This window comes from Triplophysa dalaica, chromosome 5, assembly GCF_015846415.1.
Source record: "Triplophysa dalaica isolate WHDGS20190420 chromosome 5, ASM1584641v1, whole genome shotgun sequence".
Taxonomy (NCBI): Eukaryota; Metazoa; Chordata; class Actinopteri; order Cypriniformes; family Nemacheilidae; genus Triplophysa; species Triplophysa dalaica.
In genome coordinates this window covers 22,259,094-22,279,720 of record NC_079546.1, presented here as the reverse complement: position 1 = coordinate 22,279,720, position 20,627 = coordinate 22,259,094, and the positions used below count along the sequence as shown (strand labels likewise).

General features: G+C 38.0%; 3 protein-coding genes across 4 annotated transcripts in view; 1 reads left to right on the top strand and 2 right to left on the bottom strand.

Moving 5' to 3' along the window:
• The window catches only part of LOC130421320 (uncharacterized), a 503,144-nt gene that overhangs the window by 143,293 nt on the left and 339,224 nt on the right, over nt 1-20,627 (bottom strand). The window lies entirely within an intron of this gene.
• On the bottom strand, nt 1,088-4,440 carry LOC130421325 (uncharacterized). 2 transcript variants are annotated; one of them, XM_056749151.1, is made up of 7 exons: nt 4,176-4,440; nt 3,219-3,650; nt 2,980-3,069; nt 2,270-2,487; nt 1,907-2,038; nt 1,542-1,709; nt 1,088-1,449 (listed from the first exon to the last, which is right to left on the bottom strand). In XM_056749151.1, exons 4-7 carry the CDS (start codon nt 2,459-2,461, stop codon nt 1,216-1,218), a joined length of 726 nt encoding a protein of 241 aa, XP_056605129.1. In that variant the 5' UTR covers nt 2,462-2,487; nt 2,980-3,069; nt 3,219-3,650; nt 4,176-4,440; the 3' UTR covers nt 1,088-1,215. The 2 variants fall into 2 exon arrangements, with proteins under 2 accessions (XP_056605129.1, XP_056605130.1); XM_056749152.1 differs by having other exon boundaries at nt 3,299-3,650.
• Nucleotides 5,069-7,903, top strand: LOC130421301 (E3 ubiquitin-protein ligase RBBP6-like). The gene is made up of 10 exons (XM_056749112.1): nt 5,069-5,467; nt 5,825-5,924; nt 6,008-6,044; nt 6,420-6,461; nt 6,553-6,641; nt 6,715-6,811; nt 6,895-7,034; nt 7,113-7,288; nt 7,363-7,466; nt 7,556-7,903. Exons 1-10 carry the CDS (start codon nt 5,308-5,310, stop codon nt 7,802-7,804), a joined length of 1,194 nt encoding a protein of 397 aa, XP_056605090.1. The 5' UTR covers nt 5,069-5,307; the 3' UTR covers nt 7,805-7,903.

Below are 20,627 nucleotides of genomic sequence, written 5' to 3'. Positions count from 1 at the left end.
ATCTCTCTCTCTCTCTCTCTCTCTCTCTCTTTCTCTTTCATATACAGACCCAAGACTTTGCAAAGGATACTCATTGTGTGCTTTGAGTAAATGGTTTGTGGTCTAAGCAGTGACAGTGTTTATATTGTTTATTGCTCTTTATTGATGAAGAGTTCCATTAAGTGTTATCTATTGGTTTGAATGTATTCATACATGTTGAATTTTAGTGGTTTAGGTAACACTGCATATGAAGTTCAGTATTTTGTTATAATGAAAAATGTATTTGGGTTTAAAAATGTATTTGTTACTTTTTAAACCATGAACATGAGAAAACGAAATTTGTTTGTGATTAATCTGAGCCTATGTGTAACATTTTTATGTGACCAGGAGTCACAGTGTATATCCTTTGAGTCTTTTTAAATGAATTTTAGCAGTTCAAGGAACATTAAATGTTGAGGTTTTGGGCCCTATCTTGCACCAACGCAGCGCAAAGCCAAACGCAAGTGTCTTTGCTAGTTTAAGACAGACGCAGTTGTTATTTTCCGTCCAGTGACCACAGATGTCGGCAATGAACATGATATACAGTATATTTTTGTGTTTGGTCTGATCCATGTGTGCCTACATTTGTAAGTATTTATCTTTCAGTGTTTGTATTACAATAAACAAAAAAGTTAATTTCAACACGGAACTATTAGTTTTCTTTCACTTAAGTGTTACCTGAAGGATTATGCCTTTTGTATTAACTCTAGCTAGAATATGTCTATAACAATCAGTACACGTTACTATGCTAACCCTAATTAACAATATTTAATGGAAACAAAATAAATGGTGATTTAACAGGAGCATAATGGTAACACTGCTGCCAGTTGTTTCCTGTTTTTTCTGTGATTCACAGTAAATTCCTGTAGAAAAACATTATGGGGAATGCACTGTAACTGTTCAAATAGCAGGAAAATAATGGTAACCCTGCTGCCAGTAATTTCCTGTTATTTAACAGGGAAATAATTAACAGTGCTGATATATCAGCTCAATGTAAATTTATTGTATGTTATTATATATACATAATCTCAAGCATCAAATTCAATACCTACATACTCAATAGGGGCACTCAAAATTAACCAAACCCTTTTTCTTAGATAAGTGAAGATTATAGAATGGTGGTAAAGTTGAAATTTTGTAATATTTTGGAATCCCCCATTTACATTCTGTGAGGTTCATATTTGGTGACATATAAAATTAAAATATGGCTAATGCTAGGGTCAAGCTATTCAAAAATGTTTTTGAATAAGTAGAATAAAACAGGAGAATTATCACTACTGTGGCATAGACTTGCCGTTCTCCTTGGCTCATGTTGACAAACATTAGGGGCATTTCATGACGACAGGAGGCTCCAAACACTCCTGTAACATCAAGTTTCTTAGCTTGTTGTGGTGACCTCAGCACGTTGCCAGCCTTGAAGTTACTGCAGTCCTAAAGATTAAAGGAAAACCGAGATTTATTGGAGGAATAATGGTCTTTTTTAAATCTAATATTTCACGGCGTATTCTACAACTATGTCTTACCTCGTGAGGCTTTGAGCTGTCAAGATGTGATAGCAGGTATTCCTCTACATCCTTTTCACTAACAAACATGCGGGTTCCATGTAATGGCTCAACCGCACTTGTCCCTGAGCTTTGCTTTCTCACAAGGCCAAAGTTGGCATCCAATGTCAATATCACATCTCCATCCGCCTGGAAGACAAACACTTACAGTAATCCTGGTTTTGTATATGCAACAGGTTGATACACTTATACTATTACTATTCTATTATAATTCTTTATACAAAAAATTAAGAAATTTTTCAATTTTTATCAATTCAATGCCATAAGGTAATAGAGAATGCATTTATGGTTAATCAAACAAGTACCACGCTGGAACTAGAAGCAACCTTTGGACATGCTGGACATGTGGTCCCATCACCTAATTGTGGGCAAACATCTACCAAACTTATTTTTCGGAAGTGGTGATGCCTAAAATGAGATATGGATTCTCCCACCAGGGCTCTGTAAAGTGCGTTAGCCTACGGTATAAGCAGGAGTCAGTGAAAACATTACTGTATCCCACACTCACATCTGTAGACTGTGGTTCACTGAGAAGTTGTTATTTTATAGCAAAATAGCAAGAATATGTTTGCAAGCAACTGTAAATCCAAGATGGTTTGTCTATATGGACTCATCAATATTCTATGAAAGTAACAGAAATGTTCACATTATAGACAGGACTTCAAACTGACCTCTGGAAACTGGCTTACCTCTGCAAGTGTAAGGTTATTTTTCCAGCGCAGGGTGTTGCAAAAACCCTCAACAGAAACCTGACACTCCAGTGACAGACAAACAAAAAGCTCTAGCAGAGGGATGGAGAAGGCTGTCTGATGCTTGTCGGCTGTTGCTGGCCAGAGCCCATACCTTAGCAGAGTGCACGTTTCTGGTTCACACGCACACATATTGACTGTGACGGTGCAGAGCCGTCCTGCAAAATAAAAAAAAACATAAGCAAGTACTACTATAGAGACCTTATCAGTATAGACTAAATCCCTTGAGTGTGTCACTAATAACTTAATAACGCAATAAGCCTGTGAAGCAGTGCATTAAAGTGAGTTTTATAACAGCTAAGGGCGTTGTGGCACGATGCTAAACAAAGTCATTAAAACCCCCTTTGCTGTTATAAAACACACTGTTACCCCCTGCTTTTAATCAAATAAAGTAAACGAAGTGTTATTAAGGCTATGTAATTCAGTCAGCTTGTATAAATCGGGGTACTTTATAACGTTTTAGAAATTGGCTCAGCCAATCAGAATCAAGGACCAGAACTGACCATTTTATAAATATTGTTACTATAATTATTAGATATTTTGACAAATTTTGATGAAATCCTTATTTCACATTTAAACGGATTTGATTCCTTTACCTTTTAAGAAAATTAAATGAATTTGTAAAATGAGAAATGTGTGCTGACAATGACCTTCATGTCCTTTGTGTAGAATGCATGGGTGCCATGGCCTTCAGGTAAATATAGGAATAACCTCAGGGTGGATGGCTCATAGTAAGCATTCTGTAAGAAAGAATTATAGCTCTAACAAAGTTTTTAAAACAATAAACTTGAGACACGAACAGCTACATAGTTCAAAAACAATTTGAAGAAATTAATGAATAACTGTGAGTTTATTGTCTGTGTGTATGACTGCATGCTATTATTCTTACGTTCCACTTATCATGAAGGTGCAGTGAATTTCTGTGAGTCCTTTTCAGAAAACACTGCAGTGGTGCTGCACTCAACACACCTATAATCTCCATGTTCTTGGCAGACAACACACTGGGTAGTGATTGGTGCTGAACCTTCAAATGACACCTTAAGCATGTCATCCTTAACTGCATCCCAGGCATGAAGCTCTCTCTTCTTTGCCTTACTGTACGCAGTCTCAGAACATGAGCTGCAGCTCGGTACCACATCATCAGGTTCAGCCTGTTGAGGTGTAATAGACTTGTGAGGGTCTGAAGGGGGGGTCAGTTTGCAGTTGGGCTCGGGGAGACCTTGATATAGGTAAGAAACCTTTGCAGGGCCAGTGATAGACCTCCTCAGCACCTTAATCTTAACTCTCCTGAAGCGTACGCCCTTAACTGCTTTTCCCATATCTAAAATCAGAATTTTTGGCAATTATTAGTTAAGGCAAGCAGCAACCCATACTTCTCATCACAGCCTAAAAGACATAAACACATCAGTGAACATGGGATGCAGATGAGGTATATGTATTTGGTGACTCTATTAGATAGACAGACAGATATACACATTTAAACACATATAACTTTATTTAGTTTAAAAGTACGTCTTGGGTTTGAATACTTCACGCAATACGAGTATAATATAACGTTAGCTTCAGTGAAGCGTTAACGAGTAGATAACTTAACGTTATAAAATGCAATAAACTGTCTTACAGCATGAAACAGTTACAGAGTAATTTTGCGTTAAACTAAACTTCAGACAGCAAACGTTTATGCTAACATAAAGCATGTAACTATAACGCAGGCTACTATGAAATCTATATAGTTATGTCATGTCAACACTCATGTCACGCCAATTAAAACACATTTTCTGCATTTATTTAATTATTGGCAAATAAGTTAGTTTAAATCCCCAGTTTATCATTTAAATGGTCTTACCTGAAAGTAAGTGAAATATGATGCGGGAGTGAAAGTATCAAGCGGGAAAAAGCGTAACGTCACCACGTTATCTTGTAGACGTTCGATCAGCTGAGCTGGATTCCTCTGGGACTGGATCTGGAGTCTTCTCTTGTATTTGAAACGGTGGTTAACCATTAGAATGGATGATAAAAGCCTTCTGAGTCTACCAGTAGACGCAGCAGCCCCATCTGGCCCATATGAATCAGCTGATAACCACTGACAACGCCCATTCAACCCACTTCGAAGCGGGTGATTTTCCCCTGTACGAGCATTTTGGCGCGCGCGCTCATTTAGCAGCCGCTTATAGAGCGCAGTTTAATTGAACACTGCGCGTGCCCGCTGTTGATAACTGAGGTAAAATAAAAAAGATTAAAAAACATTTTTAATTGATCTTTAGATACAGTGCAAATTAATTATATTCATTACCAATGTTGGGTATGTTTCCTCAAAATGTAATAATTACTAATTACATCGGGCTACATAAAGTACACTCTGCTTTATACAAAAAACTCATTAACCTACTCCACAATGACAATATAAATCTTTTTTTAATAAATTAAACATTACATGTAACAAACTGTGACCATTAGTAACCCTTATTTATTTCAGTAAAATAACCGAATAAAAGGAAATATTGAATAAAAATATTAAGTCAATTTAACAAATGCAAGTACATTACAAATGACTAATAAATGAAAAGTAATCCCCTCTGTTACATTTTATTACAGTAATTAGACTCTGTAATCATAGACACCAAACACTAATGTTAACACACTTCAATAAAACTTAATTTTTTTGTTTAGTTGTGCTTGATGTGCATCTTAAACATTGACGTCATCAAGATCGCTTTTAATTGATGCGCTTGATCGGTTTCCATAGTAACAAGCAAAGTTTTGTTTAGTGTTGCTATTTGATCGCTGTTCACGAGAGCACCTTTCTACATCCTCGTTGTCGTCTGATTTTAACTTCTTATATTCATATTTGTGTTATTAATATCTATTATTGTTGTGATTAATAACTTGCCGACCATTATCTGTTCATTTCTATTGCATTTCTGCCAATTTATTACATTCATTGCATCTGTTTGTGTGCAGGGGCATCAGAACGCAACATGCCGTGTGTTCATTATAAGTTTGTCAGTAAACTTACACACGACACTGTGATCTTTGAGGGACTTCACATCACTCTCGGAGATTTGAAACGACAAATCATGAGACGAGAGAAACTGAAGCGATGTGACCTGCGCATCTCCAACGAGCAAACTGATGAAGGTAAGTTCAGCTATTTTACATGTAAACTTTGACTTATTTACTCTCTTTAACGGGTATAAAGTATTAAATGTGATTATGGAAAAATAGTCACGGAGGGTAGATGTCACAGGCTTTATCCTTTTATCACTATTTTGATAAATGATTAAATGAACATTAAGAAAAACGCTGCAGGTCACCTCCGTTTGGTACACTCACTAGTATGTATTGTATTGTATTATATTGTATGTTTATTATAAACTAAGGTTGTAAATAGTATAAATATATTATATATTGATATGTACTGTGGTCGGTATACAGTATCCTGGTATTATTTTAGTTGGTGTGGACAGACTGTAAATAAGTGTGTGTTTCCCACAGAATACACTGATGATGCAGACATCATCCCCAGTAACACTATGGTGACCGTCAGAAGAATCCCTGGCACTGGGGTGAAATCCACATATAACAGACCTGCAAAGTAAGTCACTTGATGATGTTATGAATATGAATCTTTTAATGAATATCAATCAGTCATTGAGTCTTTGTTGTTTTGATTTGCAGTAACTGGTCTAAACCATCAAGTGGATCTTCAAAAGCAGTATGTAAACAAAAGTGTTGACTTGATTGTTTATATTGTGCTGTAGGATCTCTTTAAGCTGGTCAGAGTTGACCATGAAGAAGCCTTGAACAATAGGCCTGAGTTTATTTTTACTGTAAAATTCAATAAGTTAAAATTCATTATTTAAGTAATTCATGTCATCTTGTTTTATATTTTCTGTCATTAACTTATTTCAATATAAATATGTTTGTGGTTTAGCTAATATATGTGCGTTTAAAACTCTCTACTAAAGTATTGCTGTTAAATGTCATTTGGTGGGTTTCTGTTTACATTGTGTTAAGTGTCTTTAGTTTGTCTCTCTGGGTGTGATGGGGTTCTGAATGGTAATAAATCTCTTTGGTCTTCTTTCAACAGCAAGTGAATGGTTCTTTAATGTCACTTGAGCAGCTTTTCAAGGTACTGAAATCCACTAAACAATATGAAAACTATGTAAACTGTATGTTTGTGTAGAAAAAGGCGTATAAAGCATTTATTTGTAAATGAACAGACGGAGAATCTGGCTGAGGCAAAGGCATCAGAGGAGGACAAAATTAAAGCTGTCATGTTCCAGTCCAGCCGCTGTTACTATTCTACCACGTGAGTATAATAACGTTCACATTGTGACCTGAATTTTCAAGTGCTCTCCATCATGACTCTCATCACTTACCAGTGAAGCACTCAAGCTGGTTGGAGGCCTTCCACCAAACTATGTGTGCTATCAATGTGGCGTACCTGGGCATCACATCAGAAACTGCCCAAAGACACGGGTAACACATATCTAAACTGTGGACAGGATTTGTGTGCACGTTTTGCAGTGAATGTTAATGCAACCTTGCTTGTGCCGTCACAGGATCCAGCATTTATTGGGAGCAAGCGCATACGGAGAAGCGCAGGAATTCCTGTCAGCTTCTTAATGGAGGTGGATGACCATAACATGAAGGGAGTGATGCTGAGCAGCAGTGGAAAGCATGTCATTCCCATTATCAACGCGTAAGTTTACAACTGTAGAGACCTCACCACTGACACACATTTGCATTCGGTTGATAATTGTGCGCTTGTTCTGTTTAGTGAGGCTTATGCAACTCAAAAGAAAGAAGATCCGCCCTTCTTAACCAGGAGTGAGTCCTCCACATCCACCCCAGATGAAGATCCGGTGCCCAATGCTCTGCTGTGTCAGATCTGCAAAGATCTCATGACTGACGCTGTGATGACGCCCTGTTGCAGCAACAGCTTCTGCGATGAGTGTGAGTCTCTACACAAGCAAATATAACTCAGTTTTGTTTGACCTTTGAGAACATATGTGATTGTTTGGTCGCAGGTATTCGAACGTGTCTGCTGGATTCAGATGAACATGTTTGTCCCAGCTGCACAAAGTGTCATGTGTCTCCTGATGATTTGAATGTAAACATGTTCTTACGGCAGGTAAGATTGTGAATCTGTACATCAGGCTTTTGTCAAGCATCAAGCTCTGTCTTCTTTTCAAACCGGTTTTCTGGTTCTTGCTCACACAGGAAGTGAACTGTTTTAAGAACAGAGCCGAGGGGTCTGGTTTCTCACACTCCCGAAAACCCCTGAACTCTTATACGGCGTGTTCCTCCACAAGCCAAAGTCTCAGCCATCGGTCCAGCTCAGTCGTTTCTGAACCCCACGATTCCCGCACCAACTCATCCTCCGGTAAGAGGCGACGGGGTTTGCGTGATGATGGCAGTGAAGACAATGACTCCGGACCTCTGCTCAAGAAATCCAAGAATGCTTTCTGATGAAGAACATCCAGGGAGATTCCTCATTATGTATATATTATGTATATAGTTACAGTAGATATCATAGACATATAGAATTAATAAATATTTTTAATTTTACATTTTATTCAGGTTTGAAAAGTGTTTTTGAAGCCGCACACGCACACGCACACGCACACAGACACACACACGCACACGCACACACACACACATACACACTTATATATATTGATGATTGATGAGTAAAATCTCTAAACTGCTTCTGTATTTTATGAGACAGAAACAGAAAGTAAATGGAGATCTGAATACTGTCTATCTGAAGTTCATATAACAGGTGATCGCTGTGCCATATGAACATTAATGTTTCGTATTATACTTGGTGTATCATATCACAATATAAACATGTAAAAATAAAAATAAATTATACTTATTTTTAAGAAATCAGTTTGGACAGTAATGCACACCCTTATTATATATAAAAAGATATAGAAATGCATTATTATATTTTTTTGTCAACTAAACATTATTATTATTCAACAAGCAAATGTGATGTTACAGGGTGAAACACCTTTGCGGTTGTTCAAAATACTACTTCAATGTGATTTTTATTTAATTCATAGAGTGAAGAAGCAGTGTTACATTTCAGTTTATTTTTATTAAATGCGACTAGACTGTTTAAATAACCCACTGTACCTGATAATAAGATTTTGTCAACTCCTACTTTTGCGTAAATAGTTTCTCATTCTTACTTTCTCTTGAAGTGGAAGTGGAACACACTTACAGTATCCCTATACACTTATACACCAGCATAGACAGTGTCACGCCCTGGTGCTGGGACCTCTGTTCACCACCTGAGGGCGCCATTACACTATGTTCTGTCTGTATTTTGTTAGGACATGGATAAATGTCAAGCTTAATACTTCACGGCCGCTGCACGACAGCTCCTGATAGATTTCTATGAAGAGGTGAAATGAACCATAAGAAAAAATGCAATACCAATGCCTAATTCAAGAAAGCCTGGCAGACAATAGCGGACCGACTTAATGCGCAAGAAGTCAAAGGATATGAAGTCAGTGATGTGGTGCTAATAGAAAATATGTGAAACAGGACCCAGATATTAAACATCTCCTAAGCAGCCTGGTAACAATGTGAGTATTTGCCAAAGTAAATCTACATTTTGCACAAATCCTGCTGTGCTATTTGACATTTCTTAACAGACTTCACAAACTGTCAGAACATTGTATATAAAGCACCTGGATAGACAGAGAGAGATCGCAGACGATAAAATCACACTCAAAAAGAGAAAGCTACAAGTAATGTCGCTGGATCTTTAGATGTATTGCCAGACACTCCAGAAACTGGACCTGGAAATCCAGAAACTACAAAGAGAAGTGAGTATTTCAGTGCACACAGTAACTGCAACACAGTGTTTTAATCTTTGTTGCATTTGCTCTCTTTTTTCCAGGATCCAAGCAACTCAAACAACACGGCAGAGTTAAACACTCATGATGTCCAAGGTGCGTACAGTACAAATAAAATGTCTGGCTTACCTTGTGAAAGTCTCTCGTAAATTGGACAAGCCTGAAAGACTCTGGAGTCATGCACTGAGCCAGGCCACTTTGCCTCTAAATTGCTGACAACGCAGTCACCATCACAGTTCATCTGAAATGTTAAGTTGTAACCTATTCATTAAGGTCATTAAATTCACAGAATTAATTTATGTAGGTCATAATAACCACAAATCACTCTTAACTGAACATTGATGCTGTATTAACGTAATCTCCATCATGTTCTCCTGATGGGCGTTTGATTCTTATGTGTGTGCAATCCACTGCACCAATGATGATAGGGAAAGCTGTAACGAAACAAAGTGAGTATTGATCTGTGACTGAGCAAATAAGAAACTAATGGTTGCACATTGAAATTGAGGTTACCTGCAATCTTGTAAAACTCCTCCTTGATGTTGAGGGGTCTGCTGTGGCCAGGGAAGGTGATAAATATGTTGCAGAATGACTTCAGCGCCAGACAAACACGTTTTATTGTGAGGCAAATTGTTCCTTTATTGAGGTTCTCTGCCTCTCCTACAGAATAAAGGAAGCTCCCAGATGCAAACAATCTTAATGTAACACAGACCATCTGTGGTACAGTGAGATTATGGCTTTGTGCCGTCTGGTGCTACATTTTTGGACCCAGCAGCCTACATTAAAATCTTAGTCCATCACCTGAGAATCTGTATCTCTCAATGAGATAGTCATCTCCAAAGGCCAATGGGTCTGACCTGTCCCGGAAGGATTAGTGCTTCCTCATGCAGTACATCCTCCAAAAAAGTGCAAGACATCATGAACAGGGAACAGGTGAAAGGGAGTTGGAGCTATATGTACAATGTTATCCTCGTCACAGATTATATAAAAAACACCTTTGCAACTTCATCAGCTGTGTTTTATAATCTCAATTACTGCTATAAAACACATATTTATGAAACCTATGATAGCATCATTAGCATAGCAATATAACACTTGGTCTGCAGAGAATGAATCATCATAGTAACATGTCCGGGTAAAGTTTGAGCTGCTTTCATGTAACCAATTTGATGCTAAATTCAGCCAGAATAACCACCATTTCCCAACATAATCCCTTATCTTGGTTTTGTACAATATACCTCTGAACACAAGGGCTTTATATACACAGATCAGGTGACATACAGGTAATGAGACACAGGTGAAACTAATACATGATAACAAGATAAAGCATGATGGGAACTGGAGTCCTAACAAAATACAGACAGAACACAGAGTGGAATGGCGCCCTCAGGTGGTGAACAGAGGTCCCAGCACCAGTGCGTGACAGACAGGCAGAAAAAAAACTAGTTATAGTTAGAGCCCATTGGTCCAGTCTCTGAATGTATAATGAGAATAAACTCTTTCAGCCGACTGATTGTGAGTCATATATTTATGATGTTGCTTTTTACCCATTTTAAATATACACTCATCCAAAAGAGTGAAAAACTAATGGCTGTCTGACTGTAAAAATAACAATAAAATAAATACCGGCTGCCAAAAAGTTTTATTTCGAAACAATTTCAAATTGAAACAGACTTTTTAATAACATCACTAACTTTTTAAAATTGTTATATTTTTACAGTGTAAAAAACACTTTATTTAGTCTAAAAGGTGGAGGGGATCATGTTACCTATAGGGCCTCCAAATGTTCAGAACCGGTCCTGTCTCATATAAATAGGACGTTTTACCAAAAATAAGCTTATATTTAATAGAATCTCACGTTGAATGTAATCAGAGCTTAAGTAGACAAGATATATTTGTGAAAATCATTCAGGCCTGTACTTACAAATCACCAGCAGAGGTCAAAATAACATGAGGAACACTAATCTATCTGATCCATATCATCATAAACACATGTGATGTGAGTTAAATCTGTCACACACTCCAAGATTCAAATCTTAAATCTAATTGATTTATGATTTTTAACACACTTATGAAAGACAATTATAATGAATTCATGAAGTCAGCCCAGTTCAGCACGTGAGAACAGATGCAGTGAAATGAAAGTGAAACTTAAATCTGCGTGTGTGTCAGAGAACGACACCTGAGCTGTGACATGAAGAGACATGAAGAATTAATAAAATCCAAGTGAATGTAATATTGATGATTTATAAACGGAAGAAAAGATGTCAAGACATCAAAACAAAGAAGCAGCTGCTGCTGTTGTTCAATGGCAGGTGTGTTTGGTGTCTTTGTTCTGCTGGTGCTTCTGGAAGACATTCCCGTCAGATTGATTTCTCCATGACAGCGTGACGTTGCCTCTCAAGCCCTTCATGTTCAGGATGTGCTGGATCTGAAAATCATCACACTGTGTCACTGAAAAAAATTAACCAAAGTTATTATAAGGATTAAAATAACAAGGGTCCATCTTCATCACTTGCTGTTCATGTTCAACACAGACAGTGTTCAGACGTCCGTGTGTTTTGGTGCTTTAATTAATTTTTAATTAATTTAATTTAATTTAATTTAATTTAATTTAATTTAATTTAATTTAATTTAATTTAATTTAATTTAATTTAATTTAATTTAATTTAATTTAATTTAATTTAATTTAATTTAATTTAATTTAGTCATTTGGCAGACGCTTTTATCCAAAGTGACTTACAGTGCACTTATTACAGGGACAATTCCCCTGGAGCAACATGGAGTAAAGTGTCTTGCTCAAGGACACTATGGTGGTTGATGCTGGGAACACTTTACCTCATCAAATACAGCATCACTATGCTATAGAGACGACATAGTGAACAATCATGTCACCATATGATGACAGTAAACACAGCTGTCCTGATGAAAGTCATGTTACAATATTGATTTTTATGAAACTGACCTGATAAGAGCAGAAAAACTTAAAGAAACATCATGATGACGACCGCCGTCTGTCCGTCTGCAGCTACAAGATGTCTGTGAACTTTCATTAACATCTTGTTGACGTGTGCGTGACAGTGTAAAACATGTTTATTGATGTTAAAATATAGTAAGACCGTATTTCTTTCAACTTTTGCCTGGTTGTTACAGACTGGGTTCACGTAGGGCCAGTTGCATAAGCATAGCTGCTAAATTAAGACAATGTCATAACAACTGGTCCCACTGACTAGCAATTAATTAGAACTAATGCGTCTTACTTTTTAGATTTTAATTAGACCAATGTACCTTTTTTATGACTGACTTGAAGAAGTTAGGACCAGTTTTAACTTGTAAGACTAGTTAAATCAGTTAATGCAACCGGCCTACAATGTTTGTTTTCATCATGTTAAAAATATCTAACCTAAAACTTTGCAAACCATTTTAACTCTTCAGGCCAGACTTTGTCAAGCCAACATTAGGTTTGTTATCAAACTTTACTATCTAGTTCATTTATTATTATTTTTAAACCGTTTTTATTTTTCATCATTTCCTTTAAAACCTGTAATTTCATTCATGCGTAAGAATTGCATTTATCCCCGGAGCATCATTGATCATAGAAACAACAAACACAACATGTCCACGTCAAAAGGTCAACCCGATGTGGGAGGTCCCTCACCTTGTAGGTGGTCCGGGAAAAAAAGGTCAAAAGTCACCATCAATCATTTTGACTCAATGTCCCTCATATTTACTACTGCCATAATTATGGAATAGCAATAGACAGGAATGGGCAGTATTTCAAATACATGTGTTTAGTATTTTAGGCTGCTTTTGATACTGTTAAAACTGAACAATTGACCTCTTCCCAATAAATCAAACAGACCTCAGTTGAATGTAATTTTATTATGTGGTAAATTTCCACATATAATTATTGCTCTGATATAGCTTAATTTAATCATGTTTGTTGGATGCAAACTCAAATTTTATGTCATGATTCTGCCTCATCATGTCATGTCTTTCTTGGTCTAATAGAAGGATCATGACAGACCCTCATGTTTTGTGTTGAGAGAGACATGTTATTGTTGGTTCTGACATAACATGCATTCTCTCTGGTCTCATCTTTGGCCCCGCCCCTCTCGTTTCCTCGTAAAGCTTTCCATCAGTGTTTCATTCCCGACACCTGCCTAGTGTTAATTTACCCTTTTGTTATTCATCCTATTTAATACCCTTGTGTTCATTGTCCTGTGCCTGTTTGTTATGCTACTACGCCTTGTCTAAGTTTCTGCTCCATTAAAATAGTTTGGTCTAGTCAGTGTCAATTTATGTGTTGTCTCATAGAGCGCTCCCACCTTACATGACTTGCGCTGTTCGGGGCGTAGTTATATGCTTGAACATTTTTAATTCAATCGCTTCAATTGCTCATGTTCAAAATAACTTTTAACTGTAATTGAATTGAACACTTAAGACTGCAGACTTTTGTCCAAAGTGACTTACATGTGGGGTAGGTAATGGAAGCAATTGGGACAGCATAAGTGTCACGGTTCTGCCTATCATGCTTGGCTAATTCTTGGTCTTGAGGCAGAACCAAAACAGAATTCCCTGTTTTATGTGGGGAGAGACGTTTTTGACCTTTTGGCTTTCCATACTCTCTCCCCGAGTCTCGTCTGTTCCCGCCCTTTCTGTCTCGTTAGCTTTCCCTTAGTGTTTGATCTGTGTCACCTGCTCCCTATTAATTATCCTATGTTTGTTCCCCTTGAAATAGTCCTCATGTTTCATTGTCCTGTGCTTGTTCGTTTTGTATCTTGTCCTGGTCGTGCCTTGCCTTGCCTGTCTTCTATGTGAGTTGCTAATATATCTTGTTGTGACAGTGTTTCTTAGTTTAGTTTTTTGCCCCTTCTTGGGAAGTCTTGGTTTTGATTCATATATTGTTTGCCCTGCCCATTTGTTTCCCCATCGTGGGTGTTTTTGTTTTATAAGTACAACAATAGCATAAGTGCAATCAAAAAAAGAAGATTGGTGTCATATAACCTAACACAGTATACAGAACCATTCATTATTATATATATATATATATATATATTTTTTTTTTTTTAAAGAGTAGAGAAGAAAATAGAGTCAGAACAGATCAGTCAGATGTTGACGGAAGAGATGCGTTTTCAGACGTTTCTTAAAGATGGCTACAGAATCTGCAGATCTTGTAACAGTGGGTAGATCATTCCACATAGGTAGAACAGATCCGGAGAAGGTGCGCGAGAGAGATTTTTTACAGAGGAGTGACATGTGCTCTCTTCGGTTCATTAAAGATAACTCTTTCCGCAGCATTCTGGATCATCTGTAGAGGTTTGGTTGTGCAAGCTTGAAGTCCATCCAGTAGCGCATTGCAGTAGTCCAGTCTGGACAGGACCAGTGCCTTTACTAGGACATGCGTAGCATGCTCTGATAGGAAGGGTCTAATTTTCCTAATATTGTAGAGGAGGAATCTACAGGACCGGGCGGTGCTGGCAACTTGACCTGTGAAGTTGAGCTGATCATCGATCACCACTCCCAGGTTTCTTGCCTTTCTGGAAGATGTGATGGTTGATGAGCCCAGTTTAATGGAGAGGTTGTGATGAGTCTTTGTATTGGCCGGGATTACAAGCAGTTCTTTTTTTGAAAGGTTCAGCTGCAGGTGATGGTCATTCATCCAGAGCGAGATGTCGGCTAGGAACGCTGAGATGCGTGCAGAAACCGTTGGATCGTCTGGGTGAAAAGAAAGGTAGAGTTGTGTATCATCCGCATAGCAGTAATAGGAAAAGCCATTTTTCCGGATGACAGAGCCTAGGGATGTCATTGTAACACATCTCAATAAAATGGAAGGAAGGAGGCGGGAACCGGCAAACATTTAAACATTTAATAAATTAATATAACAGCCGGCGGCCCCTCACGGCGACCGCCGGCGAACAAAACATGAACATAAATATAAATACAAACATAACACAAGTTCGGGCCGGGTCCTCTCTCTTCGACGGTCCGGTCGCTCGTTCCTTTTATATGCTCCCATCTCCTACGTGATTCGAGGCCGGTGTGCGCACAGCTGGCGCTAATTCACAATTACTCACCGGACTCGAACCACGGTCTCGCCCCGCCTACTCTACTACAGTCATGTTTACAGAGAATAGCAACGGACCAAGCACTGAACCCTGAGGCACACCTGTGTCGAGATGTTGGGACTCAGACACCTCACCTCTCCAAGCTACTCTAAAGGACCTACCCGAGAGGTAAGACCTGAACCATTGTAGCACTATTCCGGAGACCCCCTTAGCCTTGAGGATGGACAGGAGGATGTGTTGGTGATGGTGACAGTGTCAGAAGGCGGCAGATAGATCCAGTAGGACGAGAACAGATGAGTTAGAGGAAGCTCTTTCCAGTCTCAGGGCTTCAATGACAGACAGCAGCGCAGTTTAAGTGGAATGACCGCTCCTGAAACCAGACTGGTTGCTGTTTAGGAGGTTGTTCTGGGCGAGAAAGGATGAGAGCTGGTTACATACAACATGTTCTAGAGTTTTCACTACGAAGGGGAGGAGGGATACCGGTCTGTAGTTTTCTAACAGTGCAGGATTAAGAGTAGGTTTTTTAAGTAGTGGGGTAATATGGGCCTCTTTGAAGAGTGTAGGAAATGTACCAGTGGCGAGAGATGAGTTGATAGATGTCTAAGCAGGAGGTTAGTGAGGAGCAAAGGGTTTGGGTGGCGGTGTTAGCATCAAGGATAGATAACTGTTTAGGGGGTGGGAGAGTATCAGAGACTGCAGAGGATAAGCGGGAGGGAGAGCCTGATCGTAGGTCGGAATGTGACCAGTGGGGGAGCATGTGTAGTGTCTGGAGGAATTAAGTTGAGATCAAGAGTTATGGGGAAATGATCTGACTTGTGTAGCGGGGTGACCTGGGAGTGATGGGTGAAACAATGGCGTGTGTAGATAAGATCGAGTTGATTACCAGATCTATGAGTCGCTGAAGTTGGGACCCGCTTGAGGTCAAACGATGCAGTCAGGTTGTTGAAGTCAGCAGCCTGTGGTTTTTCCAGGTGGATGTTGAAGTCTCCAAGTACCACAAGAGGAGTACCGTCCTCCGGAAAAGATGACAGAAGCTCTTCCAACTCCACCAAGAAAAGTCCAAGGTGCCCTGGGGGACGATAGATAACTGCAACATGCATTTTAATAGGGTGGATGACAGTAACATTCAAAGGCAGTGTTGTTGCAAGAGTGTGCCAGCTGTTTGAATTTTTCAGTCATTAGGAAGAAGTAGTCCGGTTCCTCCACCCCTCCCTGATATGCGTGGGCTGTGGGAGAAAGTGTAATTATTGGAGAGGGCAGCCGGTGTGGAAGTGTCCTCCGGTTTAATCCAGGTTTCGGTAAGTGCTAAAAGAGAAAGACCAGAATGTTTGGCAAAAGCTGTGATGAAATCTGCCTTGTTCACACCAGGTTTTAACATCTATGACAAAAAATTTAGTTTTAAACCTTACATTACTCGGGTCTAATTCATTATAATGAAATAAAATGATTTCATCAAACGCAATATTTATAAAACTTTATTACTCTACCTCTTCAGCTAACATGATTTCTCATTCCATGAGATTGATGTATCAGCGGTACCATCAGCAGTAGAGTTGAAGGCAACATATCCCATCATTCCATGCTTCTACACAGCGTCATCAAGCTACACAATTATTGTTGTTTTGATCGTGCACCCTCTAGCGTAAATTTCTACAAACTGCACCTTTAATCCAAGTTCCCTTTCTCTCTTTATATGTACAACCTGGACAATTTAACATTTCTTCAATGAAACGAAAAGACATTTATTTGTAAATATAAATTATATTAATTGTAATTATTTTAACCTAAAATTAACTATGTATGCTATACAAGGAATGGAAGTTTGAATTTTTTTTTTTTTTTTGAGTGTACTGGCCAGCTAGACAAGGAAGAGCAGTACCACATTTACATTTCATCCAAATCACACTTGAATGCAGAACATTTTTAAATAATCGGAGAAGAGCTTCAGGCAAATGCATAAGGAAAAGAACTGAATGTGTCAACAACCCCCCCCCCACCCACACACACAAGAATGCAAATATTGAACTTTAACATGTCATGTTACATCTTATTTGTGTGCCACAACAAAGTCCCTGGTGTAAACATGTACACTCTGGTGTATATATGAGTCTGTACCTACGGGTGTACACATTTACACTGAAGCAGAGTCTTTCTGGTGTGAAATGTTAATTTATTAATAAGATATAACTGATAAATGAAAACAAAGACATAAACTAACTATACTAGAAAAACAAAACAAGACACTATGAACAACACTTGGCTACACTTACATAGACAATACAGGAGCAACGAAAAACAGTAGCAAATGGTAACAGGAACTACAGCTTTAAGAATTGCACGGATGACTACACGAAACAAGATACAAGCAACAATACACAAGCACAGGACAATAGACATGAGCTTGTTTTAAAGGGAGACAGACAAAGGATAATTAACAAGGGGCATGTGTGGGTAATGAAACACTAATGGGAAAGCTAACGAGACAAAAGGGCGGGAAATACCGACCAGACACGGAGAGAGAGTGAGAGGATCTCTTAGGTCCAACCTCTCTCTCCACAAACAACCTTAGACTATGTCATGGCTCCGCCACAAGACCAAGAATAAACAAGACAAGATGTCGGAACCATGACAGTTAATGAATCAATTGAGTTCACTTTACAAGTGATGATTGATTTTTAGTGATGTCACCTGCTGTTCATGAAGTATTTAGAAACACAGCTGATGTAAAGCAATACAATAAATATATGTGCAGCACTTATGTGGTCTCTTGACACTAGGGTGTACATTTTTACACCAGGGACTTTCCTGTGTGTGAATCTTACATCACAAACAGAGTCTTCTTTTATACAATTCAACGTAAGTCAATTATTATGTTGCAGTGTTATATAAATGACTGTGCAAGATTTATGTTTTTCAACAATGTCTGGATTTGGATCTCAGAACAGTCAAATCATTTTGAAAAACTGAATCTTGAGGTCAAAGATATGAAATGGTGTCTTGTTTAGTTTCTAAGGCCTTTCATGATATCATTGCTGTTTTGTGTAGTTCATCATCACTTCTGTCAGTTCATCTGTAATTCAAAACGAAAGAACACATAATGATGTTAACATGTGTTCCACTACAACCCTGTCCAAAAAGACAAGTAGATTTCTCAAGTTGAGTACCGTAATCCTTATACTTTTAAATTGTTTTCAAAATAGTTTTCAAGTGCCATAATGCTCAAATCATTAGACTAGGAACAAAACCACTTGTTTTGCCTCAACATGTACACGTCTTTTCAATGACTCTATTAATCTAGAATTAAAACAGTGTTGTAGCTGAGACCAGCTCATTCGAGGCAGAGTCAAGACCGAGTCCAGAGAAGGTCGAATGGAGTCAAGTCTGAGTCCACATAAGGTTGGGTTTGAGACAAGACCTAAAGAAATCCTTAAGGATATGTTAATGTTTGGTTAGATTTAGATACTCCGTTTTTTTTCTGGGTGTACACCTACACTATATTGCCAAAAGTATTTGTACACCTCCTTCTAATCTCTTTCTTTGTCTAGTGGCAGGATCATGACATAGCCTCCTGTTTTGTGTCGAGAGACATGATATTGGTGGTTCTGACATAACATGCGCCCTCATACCCACACATTGGGGGTTATTCGCATTGCTTAAGGGCTCTTCTGTTGTGGTAATGAGATTGGAGAAAGTGCTGTTCTTACACTCCCCCCACATACATTTCCCGCCAGTCTTGAGACTTGAACCTGCAATCTTTGGGTTGCAAGTCAGACTCTCTAACACTTATGTAACAACTGCCCCTATATAATCATATTATTTCCTATGAATTATAAATATATCTATAGCTAGATGTGCTATCCAGTAAACAGAATATAATGGATGCGGTATTTTCTTACTACACTCGCAAAACAAGACTTAAAGCAATGTGGGCAGAATCAAGCACACAAGCGGGATTTCTGAGTTTTTTGGTGATGGACCTCCTTGCACTTTCCATAATATTTTTTTTGCCTTGCCTTACATTACATTTTTGTCTGGTAACCAAACTATTTTGCTGCTGGCATTGCTGGGTCTTTGGCAGTGGGGATGAGGTTTCGTCATTGTCTAAAAAGAAAAACAAAACCATATTTAGTACAACTTTTCCTAACCTATTAAAACGATTTATCTTTTCAAACATGATGTAAACAAAACAATTGCAGGTAATAAGCTGAGGTTTGTTAAGTCATGTTCAGCTTCTTCGACTGAAGAAATGTCATATACAAAAAAATTTAATTGAGTTGAATTGAACACGACCATTTTGTGTCCATGCTATTAAAAAACAATAAACTATTTCAACGAAAGGTAGTGGCTGACACAAAGTCGATAATAGATAAAAAAGAAAGAAAGAAAGAAAGAAAGAAAGACAGTTTAGAGGTACAAAATATAAAAATGTAGGCTTGTTAATATGTCATTAACAATATGTCAACAAATGCATTATTAGAAGGTTATCTTATTGACTTGAATCATTGTTTATAAATTATTAAATAACATGCTTACACTTGAACTTGACATGTGTAGGTCTTCATCAGGACATGTCTATTCAGGTATAGCAATGGAGATTTATTGAAACCAATGGAGTCCCTAAGTTTTATTTACAAATCAAATATGGTGTCACAAGGATGGTATGAATCATCAATTGCAAAAGGAAATCTCTTACAGGAAACCAGCAGATGAAAAAAAAACTTTGTGTTGATTCATTTCTTTGCTGTATTGATTTCTATCATGAACATAAGTCAATGAAAGACTGACAGAATGTTTTCTCTTCCTGATAAACCAGTATGCAAACATTAGTTTGATATCTGAATGTTTCCAGTGATTGTTTTCAGTAGGACTATCCTGTTGTGCGAGTAGGTGTGCCTGTGTGGTGATATGTTTATATTACATGGAGCGGATTGATTTAGAATCATGGTGATAAAAACTGACTGGAACTACCTGTTTATTAAACAGTTTAATATACACCTTAGTGCCCCTTAAGAATCAAGTATTCAGTCAGACCATAGTATAAAACAACAAAAGCGACACTGATGTATTTAAGATTTATCTTTGAAAGTTTTTTTTAGTTTAGACAGGCCAAACAGCTTAAGTCTGTGACTAAGACTTGTGTGTAAAACTAGGACATGAAAAAAATGATGAATGACTTTATATTCGATTTAACATTGTACATGTTGACAACACGCACCTGTTATGCAAATGTCTTCAAGATCCAGACTTCAACTCAACACATCTCAAATGGTAAAACATTCACTACAAACCATTAAAATAGCATGATTTTAGATGAGCAGTATTCAAAGTATTTAGATTACATTACTCGTCTTGAGT